The following is a 13,488-nucleotide window of genomic DNA, read 5'->3' on the forward strand; positions in this document are numbered from 1 at the left end:
TTGCGAAGGCTGGTACAGCTTCTCTACCCCCTCGAGTTGTGTGTGTAAAGCTGCCACTGTTGGGGCCGGGAGGTTGTTGTGTATTCTGTCTTTTTTGGGGGAAGGGAGAGTGCGTCTTCCACGAACGGCATCGTTTACTACTGCCTGTGTTTCTCGTTGCCCGTGTGCCCTCCTTTCAGTTTTGTGTGCGTGTGTTTCCTTCGCACGTGTGCGCGACAGGGTGCCATTGGGGACCGGAGCAGTGCGGGGACACTCCCAGTTTTTGGAGCGCCGGTGCCTGGCCCGGGATCGAGTTTCGACGCCGGCGCCCTGGAGGCGAGTTGGGCAGCGAAACGGCCGGGTGCAGCTGAAAACGGCCGGGCCCCTCGGACTCTCGGCAAGACAGTGGCTTCTTAGACGGCAGAGAAGAGAGACGTTTGTGCCGAGTGTTCCGTCTGACCACTCTTTGTGTACCCGTAAAGTCAATACAGTTTTCCTTGTCTGTTTGTTAAAGAATACGCCTCCGAGTCATCACTGTTTCCTGAATATTCACCGTCGCGCGATTCGACTCTCCCAAACGAAGTTTCTCAAAGACAACACGGCCTGTGCATGTCCTCTCTGCAAGCCATCTGAAGAATTAGTTATCAGATATCACTTATGATACATAGACAGTCCATGAGATTCTTCAGGAAGAAATGCGTCGACTGCTCGCATCTTTAGCACAGTGTCAAGTGGCAACCCTTTTGGATATGATGCGAAAAAGGTGCAGTAACCACTCGGCGCCTAAACAACAAAGCCCAACACGGCAAGGAGTTTCGCCCATGAAGTATGCCATTGCACTGTGCACACTGAGCCCTCCAAAACCATTTTTGCGGCTGCCTGAACCCAAAACAAGAGGTTTTGGTATATGCGTGCTGACAGGAGTCTCCAAACCTGCCACACTTCCCCAAACTGCAACACTTCATCCAAAAGTGGGGGTAGGCGACGATGTGGGAGCACATTGACAACCACACTGGCACTGAGCAGTTCAAGAACGGGGCAAAGAGAACAAACCCAAGCTGGCTACGAATCATGCCCACTGTAAGAACAGCATGCCCAGCCCTGTGTCGATCATCGCCTGCACTGCCATAGCTATGATCATCAAGCACCATATCGCCATACCCACGTCGAGATGCCACCTCGAGATGTATGAGTGAACAGAGCATTCAGTACTGAATCAAATCCGTCACTGGTCTTGTTGAGTGCGTCTAATTCCTGCTCTTCCTGCATCTCATTCCTGGCCAGAGCCGTCATACACGAGGAGCTTCAGGACCATCTCCTCGTGTACACCGACAGCTCAGTGGTCCAGGACAGCCACTCCCTCGCAGCGGCGGCTACCATCCCCGCACTTTGTCTGCACAGCCAGACACACACTACCTCCCTGGGCTCCTCCACCACGGCGGAGCTGGTGCCTCCTCACGGCATCGCTGGCAACGAGTGCACGGCACTTGCGCAAGCATTGAGTGCCTAGCGCAGAAAGGATGCATTGTGCATGCACAGTGGGTGCCTGGTCACTGCGGCATCGCTGGCAACGAGGAGGCCAACGAACTCGCGACCGCCGCACACCAACTACCTCGAAGTGATCTCCCCCTTGCACTGGAGGACGTGTGTGTGGTCATCCAGGAACATCTCCAACGGCAGCACCCCGACCTACGCATCGCCGGAGGTGAGCGTATCACCAGCATCAACGGCTGCCGCGCTCTTTCCCGGTCGCAGCGAGCAATCATCGGCTGCGTGTGGCCTGGGGAACGACGGGTGCATCACGAAATCGCGACGTGTGATGTGTGTGATGGATGCGGTGTAGTGGAGACACTGGAGCACCTGCTCCTTCGTTGTGCTGCATTCGCTGACTCTCGTCGTTATATGCTCGTGGCCTACAGGGCGCTGGGCATACTCCCAGACTCGCTCAAGACGCTATTGTGGCCGCAGGACAGTGCGCGCACCCGTGAGCGAACCTTGGTGAGCCTATGTGCATTTCTTGAACAGACGGGCTTGACGTCCTGTATGTTTTGCGCCAGGTAGTGACGCCAGGGACTCCGGAACAGGGGGGGCAGGGGGGGGCGGTCGCCCCCCCAACATTTATCCAGGGGGGGCGCCGCCCCCCCCCCTCCTCACTTTCCGACCGCTTACGCTGAAATCGAATTTTCGATAAGTGCTGAAGTTCTAGTGCTTTATAATTTTAAAGAATATTGACATAGTACAGAGATGGCCAACAAACAAACAAATATCATTCAGCACACACAAATGCCAAATTCCCATCATAGGAAACAAATGTAACCTTTCCCCCCCCCCCATAAAAAAAACAATATATCCTCGATATATTGAAAAAGTTAAATATACTAAACTCTCCTTTCCTATCTCACAACGAATCCAAGAAAAAATCTCAACACTAACAATTAACCTCAGCCGATTCACAAGACACACTTGAGGTATGGCACCAAAACACCTAAAGGACGTTTACACCAGGGCGACTGAACGCATCATTCTGTACTCCAAGTCTGGTACAAACATCACAAGTGCGCAGGAAACTACAAACTATCCAACGCTTCCCTCAGAATCACCAAAGCCTTCAGAATAACACCTAACATAGCCCTCCCAATACTTGCAAACGTACCCACCATTCACAATATTCGAAAGATAAAACGCACTTTTCAACGCCCTTAATAACAACCCTTCCTTTACAAACGACACCCTCACTATCCCCCCTTCAGTCATCACCACGAAAATGGACCTCCACCTCACCCACCCAACGCAACGCATCAAAATCAACTACTCTTCCGGGCCCCTTACACCATCAGACCTGCATATTTACACCGACGGATCGAAAACAGAGACATGCTGTGGCCTAGCATATAACGTTCTGACAAAAAAAGAATCGAATCACACAGTATAAACTATTTAAACTTTCTGAATACAGCTCTAACTTTGAGGCCGAGGCTGTGGCCATCATCAAAGCCATTGAATACACAAAAGCCACCACTTCCCAATCAAAACACCATCCTCGCCGACAGCCTCTCAACACTAAAAGGGGCATTTGAAAAGGGGCAATCGTGCCAGGGGCTTCTGAACTCGGGGCTTTTGAAAAAGGGGCAAATGCAGCGGGGCATTCGGCGCGGGGCATTTGACACTGGGCTTCTGACATCGGGTGCTTTCGTGCACCACCCGGTGGAAATATCAAGTGCAGAGATACGTTTACTGCAGCAGCAGCAGCACTGCGGGTAATGTTTAAAAGAAAGATACATGTATCAATTTAAAATAGAAACCAAGGCATTTATTAAAAGGGAAATTTTTCTTGAATAATGCAAAAAATAACAAAGAACCATAGTGCCAGGTATATCAAACATAATGCATCGAGCAAATAGGAATTATTAAAACAAATGTCAAGTACAAACAGTTGAAAGAAGGTGAAGTCTAATAATAATTTTAAAGGAACGAATAGCTTTAAAATCCTGAGATAAGGTGTAATGAACGGGAGTTTGATTAAAAACTGAGGGAGTATGAGTCTGAGTATGAGTATGAGTATGAGGGCGTGTGAGTCTGAGGGAGTATGCGTCATGTTTAATGAATTTTGTATTGAAATAATTCGATTGACTTTATTTCTTTGGAAACAAACAAAGCAGTTTGAAGTAAAATTATGTCTTCTAAACGAAGTATTTTGGAATCTACTAAGTAATGCAACGTGTGATCTTCAGTTCTTAAACACTAAATGGCACGAATCGCCCTTTTTTTTTTTTTTACAAAGAGGAATGAAGTAGTATTCTGTTTTGTCGTGGTGCACCAAACTAACAAACAATACTGGAGTCGAGATTCTATAAGCAAATAGTACAGGAATGTTTTAAGCCAGACAGGTAAAAGATTTCTATATTTGTTGATGATACCGAAGGACCTTGAGAGGCTATTTTAAGTTCGCTACGTGGGCATTGGAATGCACGTGGCGCCAGTTTTTGCGGGCGCCAGGCGACGCGCTTTAGACAGAGCGGCGAGCGCCGCTGTTCCGTCGGCTAGCCAGAGAGACCCATTCTTGGGGACAAAACAGGTTGTTGACCCTACGGTGGTGGCGGGACGTGCTCTTCTGGGAACAGGGGGACGGAAAGGACGCAAGGGAGAAGATGAGGTTGTAGAGACAAGGTCCGCTGTTCCGTCGGCTAGCCAGAGAGACCCATTCTTGGGGACAAAACAGGTTGTTGACCCTACGGTGGTGGCGGGACGTGCTCTTCTGGGAACAGGGGTACGGAAAGGACGCAAGGGAGAAGATGAGGTTGTAGAGACAAGGTCCGATGTCATTCATCACACCCGACCGCAATGTCTCCACCAGACGAGCGAGTAACAACGAAGAGTGTACGAAGAGATCAGCTCGCGAGGGTCAGGGGCGCCGCACCGCCATGCCAATACGCAGCCGTCGACAGATGCTCTACGAGGAGCGTACAATCTCAGACAGCCGCCATATCTGCACTTTGACAAAGTGGGGATGCAATTACCGTGGAGCGTGGTTGACAGGGGTGGGGTCTGCTGGCTTTGGCAGTGGTCCTGCCCGGCCGCGCTTGGCACTGTGCATACGCAGCTCACGTACGTGAAACCTGTATACGTCTCCGCTAGTACATCTCCTGTATGCTAAATCTCTCTACTATCATCGTGGCATGTGGAAAAGGCAGTGTTTCCGATCAAAACGCTTTTGTTTTGTAGGTCAGTCCACCTGTAACAGCCGCTGGCAGGATTTTTACATATATGCGGCGCAGGTACTCATGCCTAAATAAGGACAGATGATTACGCAGCACTATACAGCAGCAAGTTACTGCTATACGGTGCAATATTTTGCCCTGCGAGCCAAATTTTCACTTCTGTTGTCATCCAATGCAGTCTGTCGCTGTTTCGTATTCAAACACTGTAAATTGCCATCGTAAATGCATATGCAGCAGTTGCTTATTTAAAGCTTATGCCGTAAATAAGAACCTTCAAGTGTAACACATTTCGTTCGCGTATTTCATTGGCACCAGCGAGCCAAGTTGACTCATACCTCTTTGCACACGCATTAGGCGAGCGACGGCCTGCCAAGAGAATAGATGACTTTTCCTCTAAATTATTGTTAGAACAATCTGCTCTCATGATTTACATATATACTGCGACGGGTGATTACTTTCCATGACCGCTCACCTATTTAGTGTATTTTTTTTAATAACTGCAGATTTACAATGCCGTTGCCTCGGAAGATGCCAGGGTCTCAAAAGAAGATCGACAACTTCTTCGTGCCGGCACAGAAGCGTTTATGCCTTGGAATTGAGGGTTCACAAGGTATATTGCGCCACATTTTTGTCGCCATTTTGTTTTTTGATGTTTCTAATGCCCCTTTGTATTTGTCTTCGGGCTGGCAGCGGGAAACGATTCTCACGAAAGTCAGCCAGCTGACCGTGCGATAGGAGCAACAAGTATTAACGGTACGTCTTTGCAATATTTTGTTTATACCATGCTCTTCATGAGCAGTTCATGAACATTTAGCGCTTGATGCATTTTTTTAACTTCTCTTACTGTTTCTTTGAAGGGATAATAAAAATAAAAGATCCATACAGTGGTCGGCTAAGAATTCTTTTTATCTCACTTATTGCAGAGAACCCAGCAGAGGTTGTACTAGATGGAGAGCCCTCCTTCACAACAGACTTGGACTGGACTACATCGAATTCCGGCGCCTGCGCTCCGGTGGAAACCGCAAGACGCGACGACTCGCCCCAGGATGTCCCATCACTGCCTCCCAAGGGCTACAAATTTCCAAGCAACCAAACCGGAAGGTCCTGTAAATATGCATGGTTCCAGAAATTCACATGGTTGTCGTACGACTATGAGCGCGACGTCGTCTTTTGCACTGTGTGCCTCATAGCCTTCAAAGAAAGAGGAGGAAACGTTGCAGGAGCAGAACCATGTTTTATTCGCGCTGGTTTCAATAACTAGAAAAAGGCTATCGAAAAGTTTCAGTGCCATGAGAAGAGCCAATTTCACTGTCCGCAAGGCGCCAACTGTCGAGAGAAAAAGGAATGCACGTAGTGCAGCTATTATCTCAACACAGCAGCAGACAGCAAGAGGAAGCCAGGCAGGCACTGCGCGCTATAGTAAGCTCAGTCCGCTACTTATGCCGCACAGGCCAAGCTTTGCAAGGGCAAACAAAGGATGACGGAAACCTTCTTGATCTGCTAGATGAACGATCACAAGACGTGCCTGCTTTGAAGAGATGGATGGAGCAGCGAGATAGATGGCTGAGCAGCGACATACAGAACGAGCTCATAGAAATTATGGCTCACAGCGTTCAGCGGGGCATCATAAGAGACGTCAGATGTATTCCCTTCTATGGGATAATCGCTGACCCCTTCCCGTCTGGACCTCCGAGGAGTGCGGATGTGTCCTACCTCTCCTCTCGAGACGTGCTCGTTATTTTTGACGACTACGCCTCGCCTCCGCCGCGCCCGGCGCACCCTCCTGCCCGCCCCTTGGACGATCGCAAGGAGCTCCGAGCGCGGCCAGCGCCGTCCGGCGCCCATCCCAAGGAGCCACTAGGCCTTCCCGCCGACTCGTCGCCCGCGTAGGGCCCCGTCGCCCTACTCCTAGTAGGCCTACCCGCCCGGCGGCCGCTTCGGCGGCCGGGTAACCCTCGCCCGCCGGGAGAGCCTCTTCGGGCCGTCGTCGTCAGCTGCAGCGGCGGCGGCCCATGTTTCCTGTGAACCCCCCAGCAGCCGGCGCACCTGATGACGGCGGCGGCTTGTTCGCCTCCCTGACTCCTGCTGTGCTGCCCCGGACGGAGCGCGGCTTCCCTGCTGCCCTCCGCCCTCCCCGCACGCACTCGTGCGTGAGGGGCCCCGACACGCCGTCTTCATGGCGGTTCCCAGCGTCTCCTCCCCCTGCTGCTGTCCTGACGCAGCTCCCGGCGTGAATTCGAACATCACCGCCAGTCCCTGGTCGCCAGCCTACTGACGCCCTGCTGTTACTACAGCCCCTGCGCGCCGCCGGCAACGGCGGTTCCCAGCGCACCCCGCCGCGCTGCCTCACAGCAGTCTACCAGCGGTCCCCTACCGGCCACCCTTCGGTGGCTCTCTGCAGGCAGCCTCGGCTACCTTGCAGCCTTCGCCTGCCCCGGTCGGCTCTCCGGCTGCTCCGGGGTGACGGCTCCTTGCCCCCGACGACGCGCGCCACTCCTAGCGCGCGCCGTTCATCTTCCCCTCCCCAGCGAGACGGCTGCTTGCTGCGTGCCCGGTGCCTCGGGTGTTGTCTCCGGTGTCCTGTGAAGTGTGAAGTGCTGTCCTTGTCCCGTGCCACCACCCCAATCCCCCTCCCCTCCCCCACATCCCAATCCCCTTCCCCTGGCCCCCAAGAGTGATGCCCACGAGGCCAACATAAGTCGGGGCCAGTATCCCCCTCCCCAGAATACCCCTTAGCATCAACCACCACCACCTAATCGCTGACGGCACTACCGATGTAACAGGGAATGAGCAATTCACATTTTGTGTGCGATGGGTAGATGGGATTACACTGGAAGTTCGTGAGGAATTTCTTGGCATGTACAATGCACCAGACAGTAGAGCTGAGACCTTGTATAGAGACGTAAAGGACATGATTTTGCGTTTAGGTCTGGACTTCCATAACCTAAGGGGGCACTGTTTTGATGGGGCCGCGAATATGGCAGGCAGATTTACCGGCGTGCAGAAAAGGATCACGGACTCTGAACCGCGGTCAATATTTGTACACTGCAGTAACCACTGTCTAGACTTGGCACTCCAGGAGGTCGCAAGGAACTGCGAGGTTGTCGGCAATGCTCTGAACATTGTGAAGGATGTTTCCCATGCAATACTCGAATCTAAAAACAGGAAGACTGTTTATTCTAACGTTGTCCTTCCTCCGGGTAATGATGCCAATGAGCAGGATTGTTCCAGGCCGAACACTTTGCTACCATTGAGTCCAACGAGGTGGACAGTAAGAGTGAAATCAATGGAAAGGTTTATCGAGAACTATGAAAGGGTGCAGGCGACATTGCAGGAACTGGTACAAGTTCAAAGCTCTCTCATTGGCACCAGCAAGACAGCACTGAAAGGATATGAGAAAGTATTGGGGAAGTTCGAAACTTTATTGGGCATCAACCTTTCTATAGCCCTATTTGGCCTATGCGAGGAGCTAGCGAGGATGCTTCAACGCCCAGTTTATCGCACTGCAGGAGCAAAAGAGGCAGCAGAGGCTCTTTGTGACAGCTTGTACAGGCTACGGTCTGACGCCGCATTTGGCGTCCTATGGTAGCGGACGCACTCAAGAGCAACACAGTTAGGGCTAAAGGAGCCTCGAGTGCCCAGAGTCTCGCAGCCGCCGAGAAGGACTCAATTCACAGACAAGCCTCAGGAGCCTGCAGCGCTTGACTGCAAGTCATTACATAGAAAAGAGTTTTTTGCCGCTATCGATCGGATTACCAGCGAGATCTGAAGGCGATTCGAACAGCCTGGCATGGAGCAGCTGATTAGTCTGGAGCGCATTCTGACTGACGCTGCTGGAGGTCGAAACTTCGCGGCACACGACTTAAATGAGCTTTTAGGAGCACACGCTGCAGATTTTGACACCAGTAGACTTTCAGCGCAACTCGTGCTTCTCCCAACGCTCCTGCGTGACCAGGGCCCGGCCGCAAGCGAACGCATTTTGCAAATTCTACAGGGGAAGTCTGCAGACATGCGTGAAATGATGGATCAAGTTGTACGGTACCTGCAACTCGTGTTCTCTGTACCTGCGTCAGCTGCTTCAGGAGAGCGCTCTTTCAGTGCCCTGAGGCGAGTAAAAACATTTTTGCGCAATCGAATGACGCAGAGGAGGCTGACGCACCTTCTCCTGCTGCACGTGCACAAGAGGAGAGCTGCGGACCTGCAACTGGATGTCATTATGAAAGAGTTTGTGTCCAGAACGGCAGAACGAACAGCAACTTTTGGCCTCCTTTGATATCCTCTCCTGCCCGACACCCCCTTGTCATACCAGCCACGAAGCTCATCAATGCGTGGGAATATTCTTGTACTTAGTGCCTAAGCCTTACCTTACTGTGGGAGCGAATGCAGAAACAAATAAAAGACTTTTTTCAGCTTTCGCACCCGTTCGTTTTTCGTTTCGAACGCGTCATTTGCTTAGTCTGCGCATGGTTTGGGAACTTCAGAAATTTCAAACCATATTTAAAGTGCATGATAATGCAGAAAAAGCAAGAATGCAAATATCTAAAATTTAATACTGTTGAAATTACTCATTAAATTAATATTAATTAATGATAATATTAACATTATCATTAATGAAATGTAACAAATAAATAACAATAGAATATTATAATTATAAAATATTGACACAAAAATAAATACATAAGTAAATACGACATAGAAACACGACCAGGCTTGCCCCCCCCACTCCCAAAAAAGTTCCGGAGTCCCTGAGTGACGCGCAGCGACAGAACGCTCCGTGTGCACTACGTTGTGTACGTGTTTTTTTTTTAATTTTTTCTTTCTTCACTGCACATGAGCCCATCCGGGACAATTGTATTGTTATCCTTTGTAAATAGTGTATATATGACCACTGCCTGCTATACTTTATTTCCGCTGCCCCAGCTCAGGTGCCGCCGCTGTGATGGCTGACGGCGGGGTTAGCAAAAATCTTTTAACTTCCTTTTTGTTATTATTTATAGTAAGCACTTACTACTACTACGTGTGTACTGTTCATGTCCGGCTGAATAGTATGCATTTATCGCCTTGAGTTCCTTACCGTTAATACTGAAACCGGGCAGAAAAAGAGCGAGTGTTTGACCCTCTGCAAATGCTATGCCAGTGTTGAGGCGTGTACATTTTTTTAGGGATGCAAGAAAAAACAAACGTGAGCAGCGCAAACAAACACTATTTATTTGAAAGCTGCCATGTCGAACCCACAGCCAGCAGGGATCCCTGAGCACTAAACTCTTTCAGTCAGCACGCGTGCAAAGAGTCGGTTCAGAATCATTGCCAACTGAGCAAGGAGCAGATTCATTGTAATTGTACCCAGTTGCAAATCAGGATTAGTACTTTCTGCTTGGTTATTTAAGTACCACATAATGCCATTATTTACATGTGCAAGGGTAACGCATTCAGACTGAGCAAGTGTGTGGATGTGCTAGACGTATAAACTTTTAACGACTTTCTGGACTGAGGACAAAGTTCTCAGCATTCACCTGAATCCTACTCAGAGCGGACTGGCGTAGCCGCTTGGTCCTCTGTTGCTATTGCTGGAATCCGAAACTGATCTTGTTCTATGTCGTTGTCATTCTGCACGTTAATGTAATTAGGAGAAAGACGACTGACGCCAACCAAGGTCATTTTTTTGAAAAAACACCACGTTTCGGAGCATAAATTCAGAAAATAATCTATGTACAGTCGAAACCCGCGATAGCGAAATCTCGAGAATACGAAATTCTCGCCGCAACGAAATATTTCCGAGATCCCGGCAAATGCCCATAGGGGCCAATGTATTTCGTATCTCTCGGTAACGAAACATTTTTGTACCGCAATCCCACGATAACGAAATTTGCTGCAGCGTCGGTCCGCATACTGTCTCCCATATTATGAATAACAGCGTCAAAAAAGCACTCAAATTGAGCAAACTGCAATAGCGCGCTTGCGTGGCTACAGCGAGAGCATTGGCGCCTGGCAACCTTGCAGCCGGAACAACTTTAAAAACTTTAGCCACCTTGAGCCGGTGCTAGCCACCATACCGGCGCAGCGCGTGTCCTCTGTGATCGGTTCCGCGTGGTTGTTTATCTCGGAGGCTATGTTCAGGGAAGGCAGCCTCGCAGCGACACCATCAGGGGGCGACACTAGATCATCAGCGCTGCACTTTTAGGCCTGCGAGCGGTGCACATGTGTTCGTTGTGTGTGGTGGCGGTGTGTATGAGCAGCAGTCCGCACGTTTGCGTTTGAGATGTCTCCGCCAGCCAAAAAACGTGTGCGAAACTGACGACACCGAGGACCAAGGTCCACAACATGGAGAGACGGTAAACCCGAACCCGAGGAATGTGTTGGACGCCTTTGACACGATCCGGTCGTTCTTAGGCGCACACGACGACGACGTGGCAATGGATCACTTCTTGCAGTGTGAGAATAGAACCATGAAGTTGCTGCAAGGCAAGGCTCGGCAAACTAAGCTGACTGACTTTTGGCAATAAATTTTCTTTTTGCGGGCTGTTTTCTATCTTTTCTGTCTCATTTTCGCAGCAACGAAATTCTCGCGAAAGCGAATTTTTTTGCTGTCCCCGGCGATTTCGTTATTGCGGGTTTCGACTGTATTCGCTGCTTGAGTCAGGATTTAAAGACACTTCTGAAGGAATCAAGAGAGAGATTCTGTAACGTGATGCTCATGGAATTTCTTAGCAAGTCGCCTGGCAAATTCTGGCGCTATATAAACCCGTCTAAAGTTCTGCACCCTGCTCAGACCGAGGAGAACGCCCATAAGCATGCCGAAGATTTTAATTTATATTTTTCATCTGTTTACATACGTGATAATGGTATACTGCCTCCTTTTAATGTTGAAACTGAAAGACCTCCTATTACTGATTTACAGATTGGCGACACCAAGGGTTCCTGAGCATCCCCAGGGACATCCCCACAGGGGGATGATGGTGAACAGTGCATCACCAAGGACCCGAGCACCCGTGCCTAGCCGTGCATGGCATCGCCGTGTCCGGGGAAAAGGGGATCCTGGTGGTTGAGCCGATGCTGAGCGTTTGGACCTTTAAGGCCCCTCGGCGGAGACAACACACCACTTTGGCCCCAGCTTCCTGTAGACGGCACCTCCGGCCTGACCCGACCGGGGGAAATCGGCAGTCGCCTTTTCCTGTCCTCCCCTCTATCTTTCACTTTCCTATCTTTTTTCTCACAACTCTCCTTTGTTCTCCTCTCTTAATTACTTTTTCCTTCTTCCTGGCGGCGAGAATTAAACTTGTGTGACCAGCTAACCAGAGTTGTGTCATATTGGGTGATAGTTGGGGTGGACAGCTAGCGTGGGCAAGACTTGCTTGCAAGTTCCTGTCCCGTCCCCAAGTTGGGCTCCATGGGGGTGGCTGGCATCATGACCGAACATTAAACAAACTTTATGGCTCCCCCTCCCTCACAAAATGATCACGCTCTAAAAAGAGTGCGGACTGAAGACATAACTGCCCAGTGTTTCCAAAAAACAAAAGAACATTTCCCGAGGTATCATGTTGTACATAGTGAAGATGCAGAGCAACCAACCAGAAAAATGTCTCCATTAATTGTTTCCAAATCTCTTACTGATGCCCTGGGCCTTGGCTACAAGGTGACGAAGTTAGCCAGTGGCGACCTCCTCCTCCAAATCAGAGACAAAGCACAATACTCAAAACTCCCAACCTTAGTGTCCTTCGGAGACATCCGTGTAACCGTAACTACCCACCGATCACTGAACACAGCCAAAGGAGTAATATCTGAGAATGATTTCCTGAACCTTTCTGAAGAAGAGATGTTGGAGGGTCTGAAAGACCAGAACGTCACTGAAGTCCATCGTATCAAAATCCGAAAAGACAAAAAAATACCAACAAAAAACATAGTCCTGACCTTTGCCTCCAGCCAACTTCCCAAAACCATAGAAGTAGGATATCTTAAAATAAATTTATATAAGACCATACATCCCCAACCACAGATGCTGCTTCAAATGTCAAAGATTTGGCCATGGCTCAAAGAGCTGTCGTGGCCGCCAAATATGTGCCAAATGTTCGTCAAACAATCATGAATTCGTGGACTGCAACGCTTCACCACAGTGCGCGAACAGTGAAGGGGATCACAGCACGTACTTGAGGAATTCGTGGACTGCAATGCTTCACCACAGTGCGCGAACTGTGAAGGGGATCTTAGCACGTACTTGAGGTCGTACACGACATGAGAGAGAAAGAAATAATAACCATAAAGACAAAGGAAAACATAACTTATCAAGAAGCACGAAAAAGACTGCCCTCAGCCTTCCAGTTCACAGCAAAAACAAATGCCGATGTGGTACGCAGGGGCGACACACCACACCAGGCTTCGGCCACTGCCCAGGCAAAGCCTGAGGCAAGGCCACCCCCGCCCCCGGCAGACGCAGCGAAGGCTGCCCTGCCACCTCTGAACAAGGACCCACCGGCCCCTCAGTCAGCCGCCCGCAAGGCTTCCCCCAGTCGGGAGAAGCCCACAAACTGCACACCCGCGGATTCACCGCGGAAGTCCAGAGCCTCTAGTGAGGCGATGGACATAACACAGAACTCGCCTTTGCTGCTGCAGGGGCAAAGCTCCTTGGAGCAAAAAAGAAAAAAGACCCTAGTATTGGCACACCAAAAAAAGGTATCCCAAGTTTTAACTACACTCATCAAACATGGCGTTCGTTATACAGTGGAACTGCCGAGGACTAAAGAATAACTACGGTGACATAAAAGAGTTTTTAAACACAATGTCCCCGGTGGCTTTA

General features: G+C 49.9%; 2 protein-coding genes across 4 annotated transcripts in view; one reads left to right on the plus strand and one right to left on the minus strand.

Annotated features, from left to right (window-relative positions):
* The window catches only part of LOC144132733 (uncharacterized), a 125,962-nt gene that overhangs the window by 94,578 nt on the left and 17,896 nt on the right, over positions 1-13,488 (minus strand). The gene's annotated exons all lie outside the window — the stretch shown is intronic.
* LOC144132734 (uncharacterized) lies at positions 3,660-7,179 on the plus strand. The gene is made up of 3 exons (XM_077665347.1): positions 3,660-5,307; positions 5,388-5,450; positions 5,621-7,179. Exons 1-3 carry the CDS (start codon positions 5,208-5,210, stop codon positions 5,956-5,958), a joined length of 501 nt encoding a protein of 166 aa, XP_077521473.1. The 5' UTR covers positions 3,660-5,207; the 3' UTR covers positions 5,959-7,179.

This window comes from Amblyomma americanum, chromosome 5, assembly GCF_052857255.1.
Source record: "Amblyomma americanum isolate KBUSLIRL-KWMA chromosome 5, ASM5285725v1, whole genome shotgun sequence".
NCBI lineage: Eukaryota > Metazoa > Arthropoda > Arachnida > Ixodida > Ixodidae > Amblyomma > Amblyomma americanum.

Coding starts and splice junctions, on each gene's coding strand:
- LOC144132734 (XM_077665347.1), top strand. CDS start 5,208: ATGCCGTTGCCTCGGAAGATGCCAGGGTCTCAAAAGAAGATCGACAAC. Junction 5,308..5,387: donor TGGAATTGAGGGTTCACAAG/GTATATTGCGCC, acceptor TCGGGCTGGCAG/CGGGAAACGATTCTCACGAA. Junction 5,451..5,620: donor AGGAGCAACAAGTATTAACG/GTACGTCTTTGC, acceptor CACTTATTGCAG/AGAACCCAGCAGAGGTTGTA.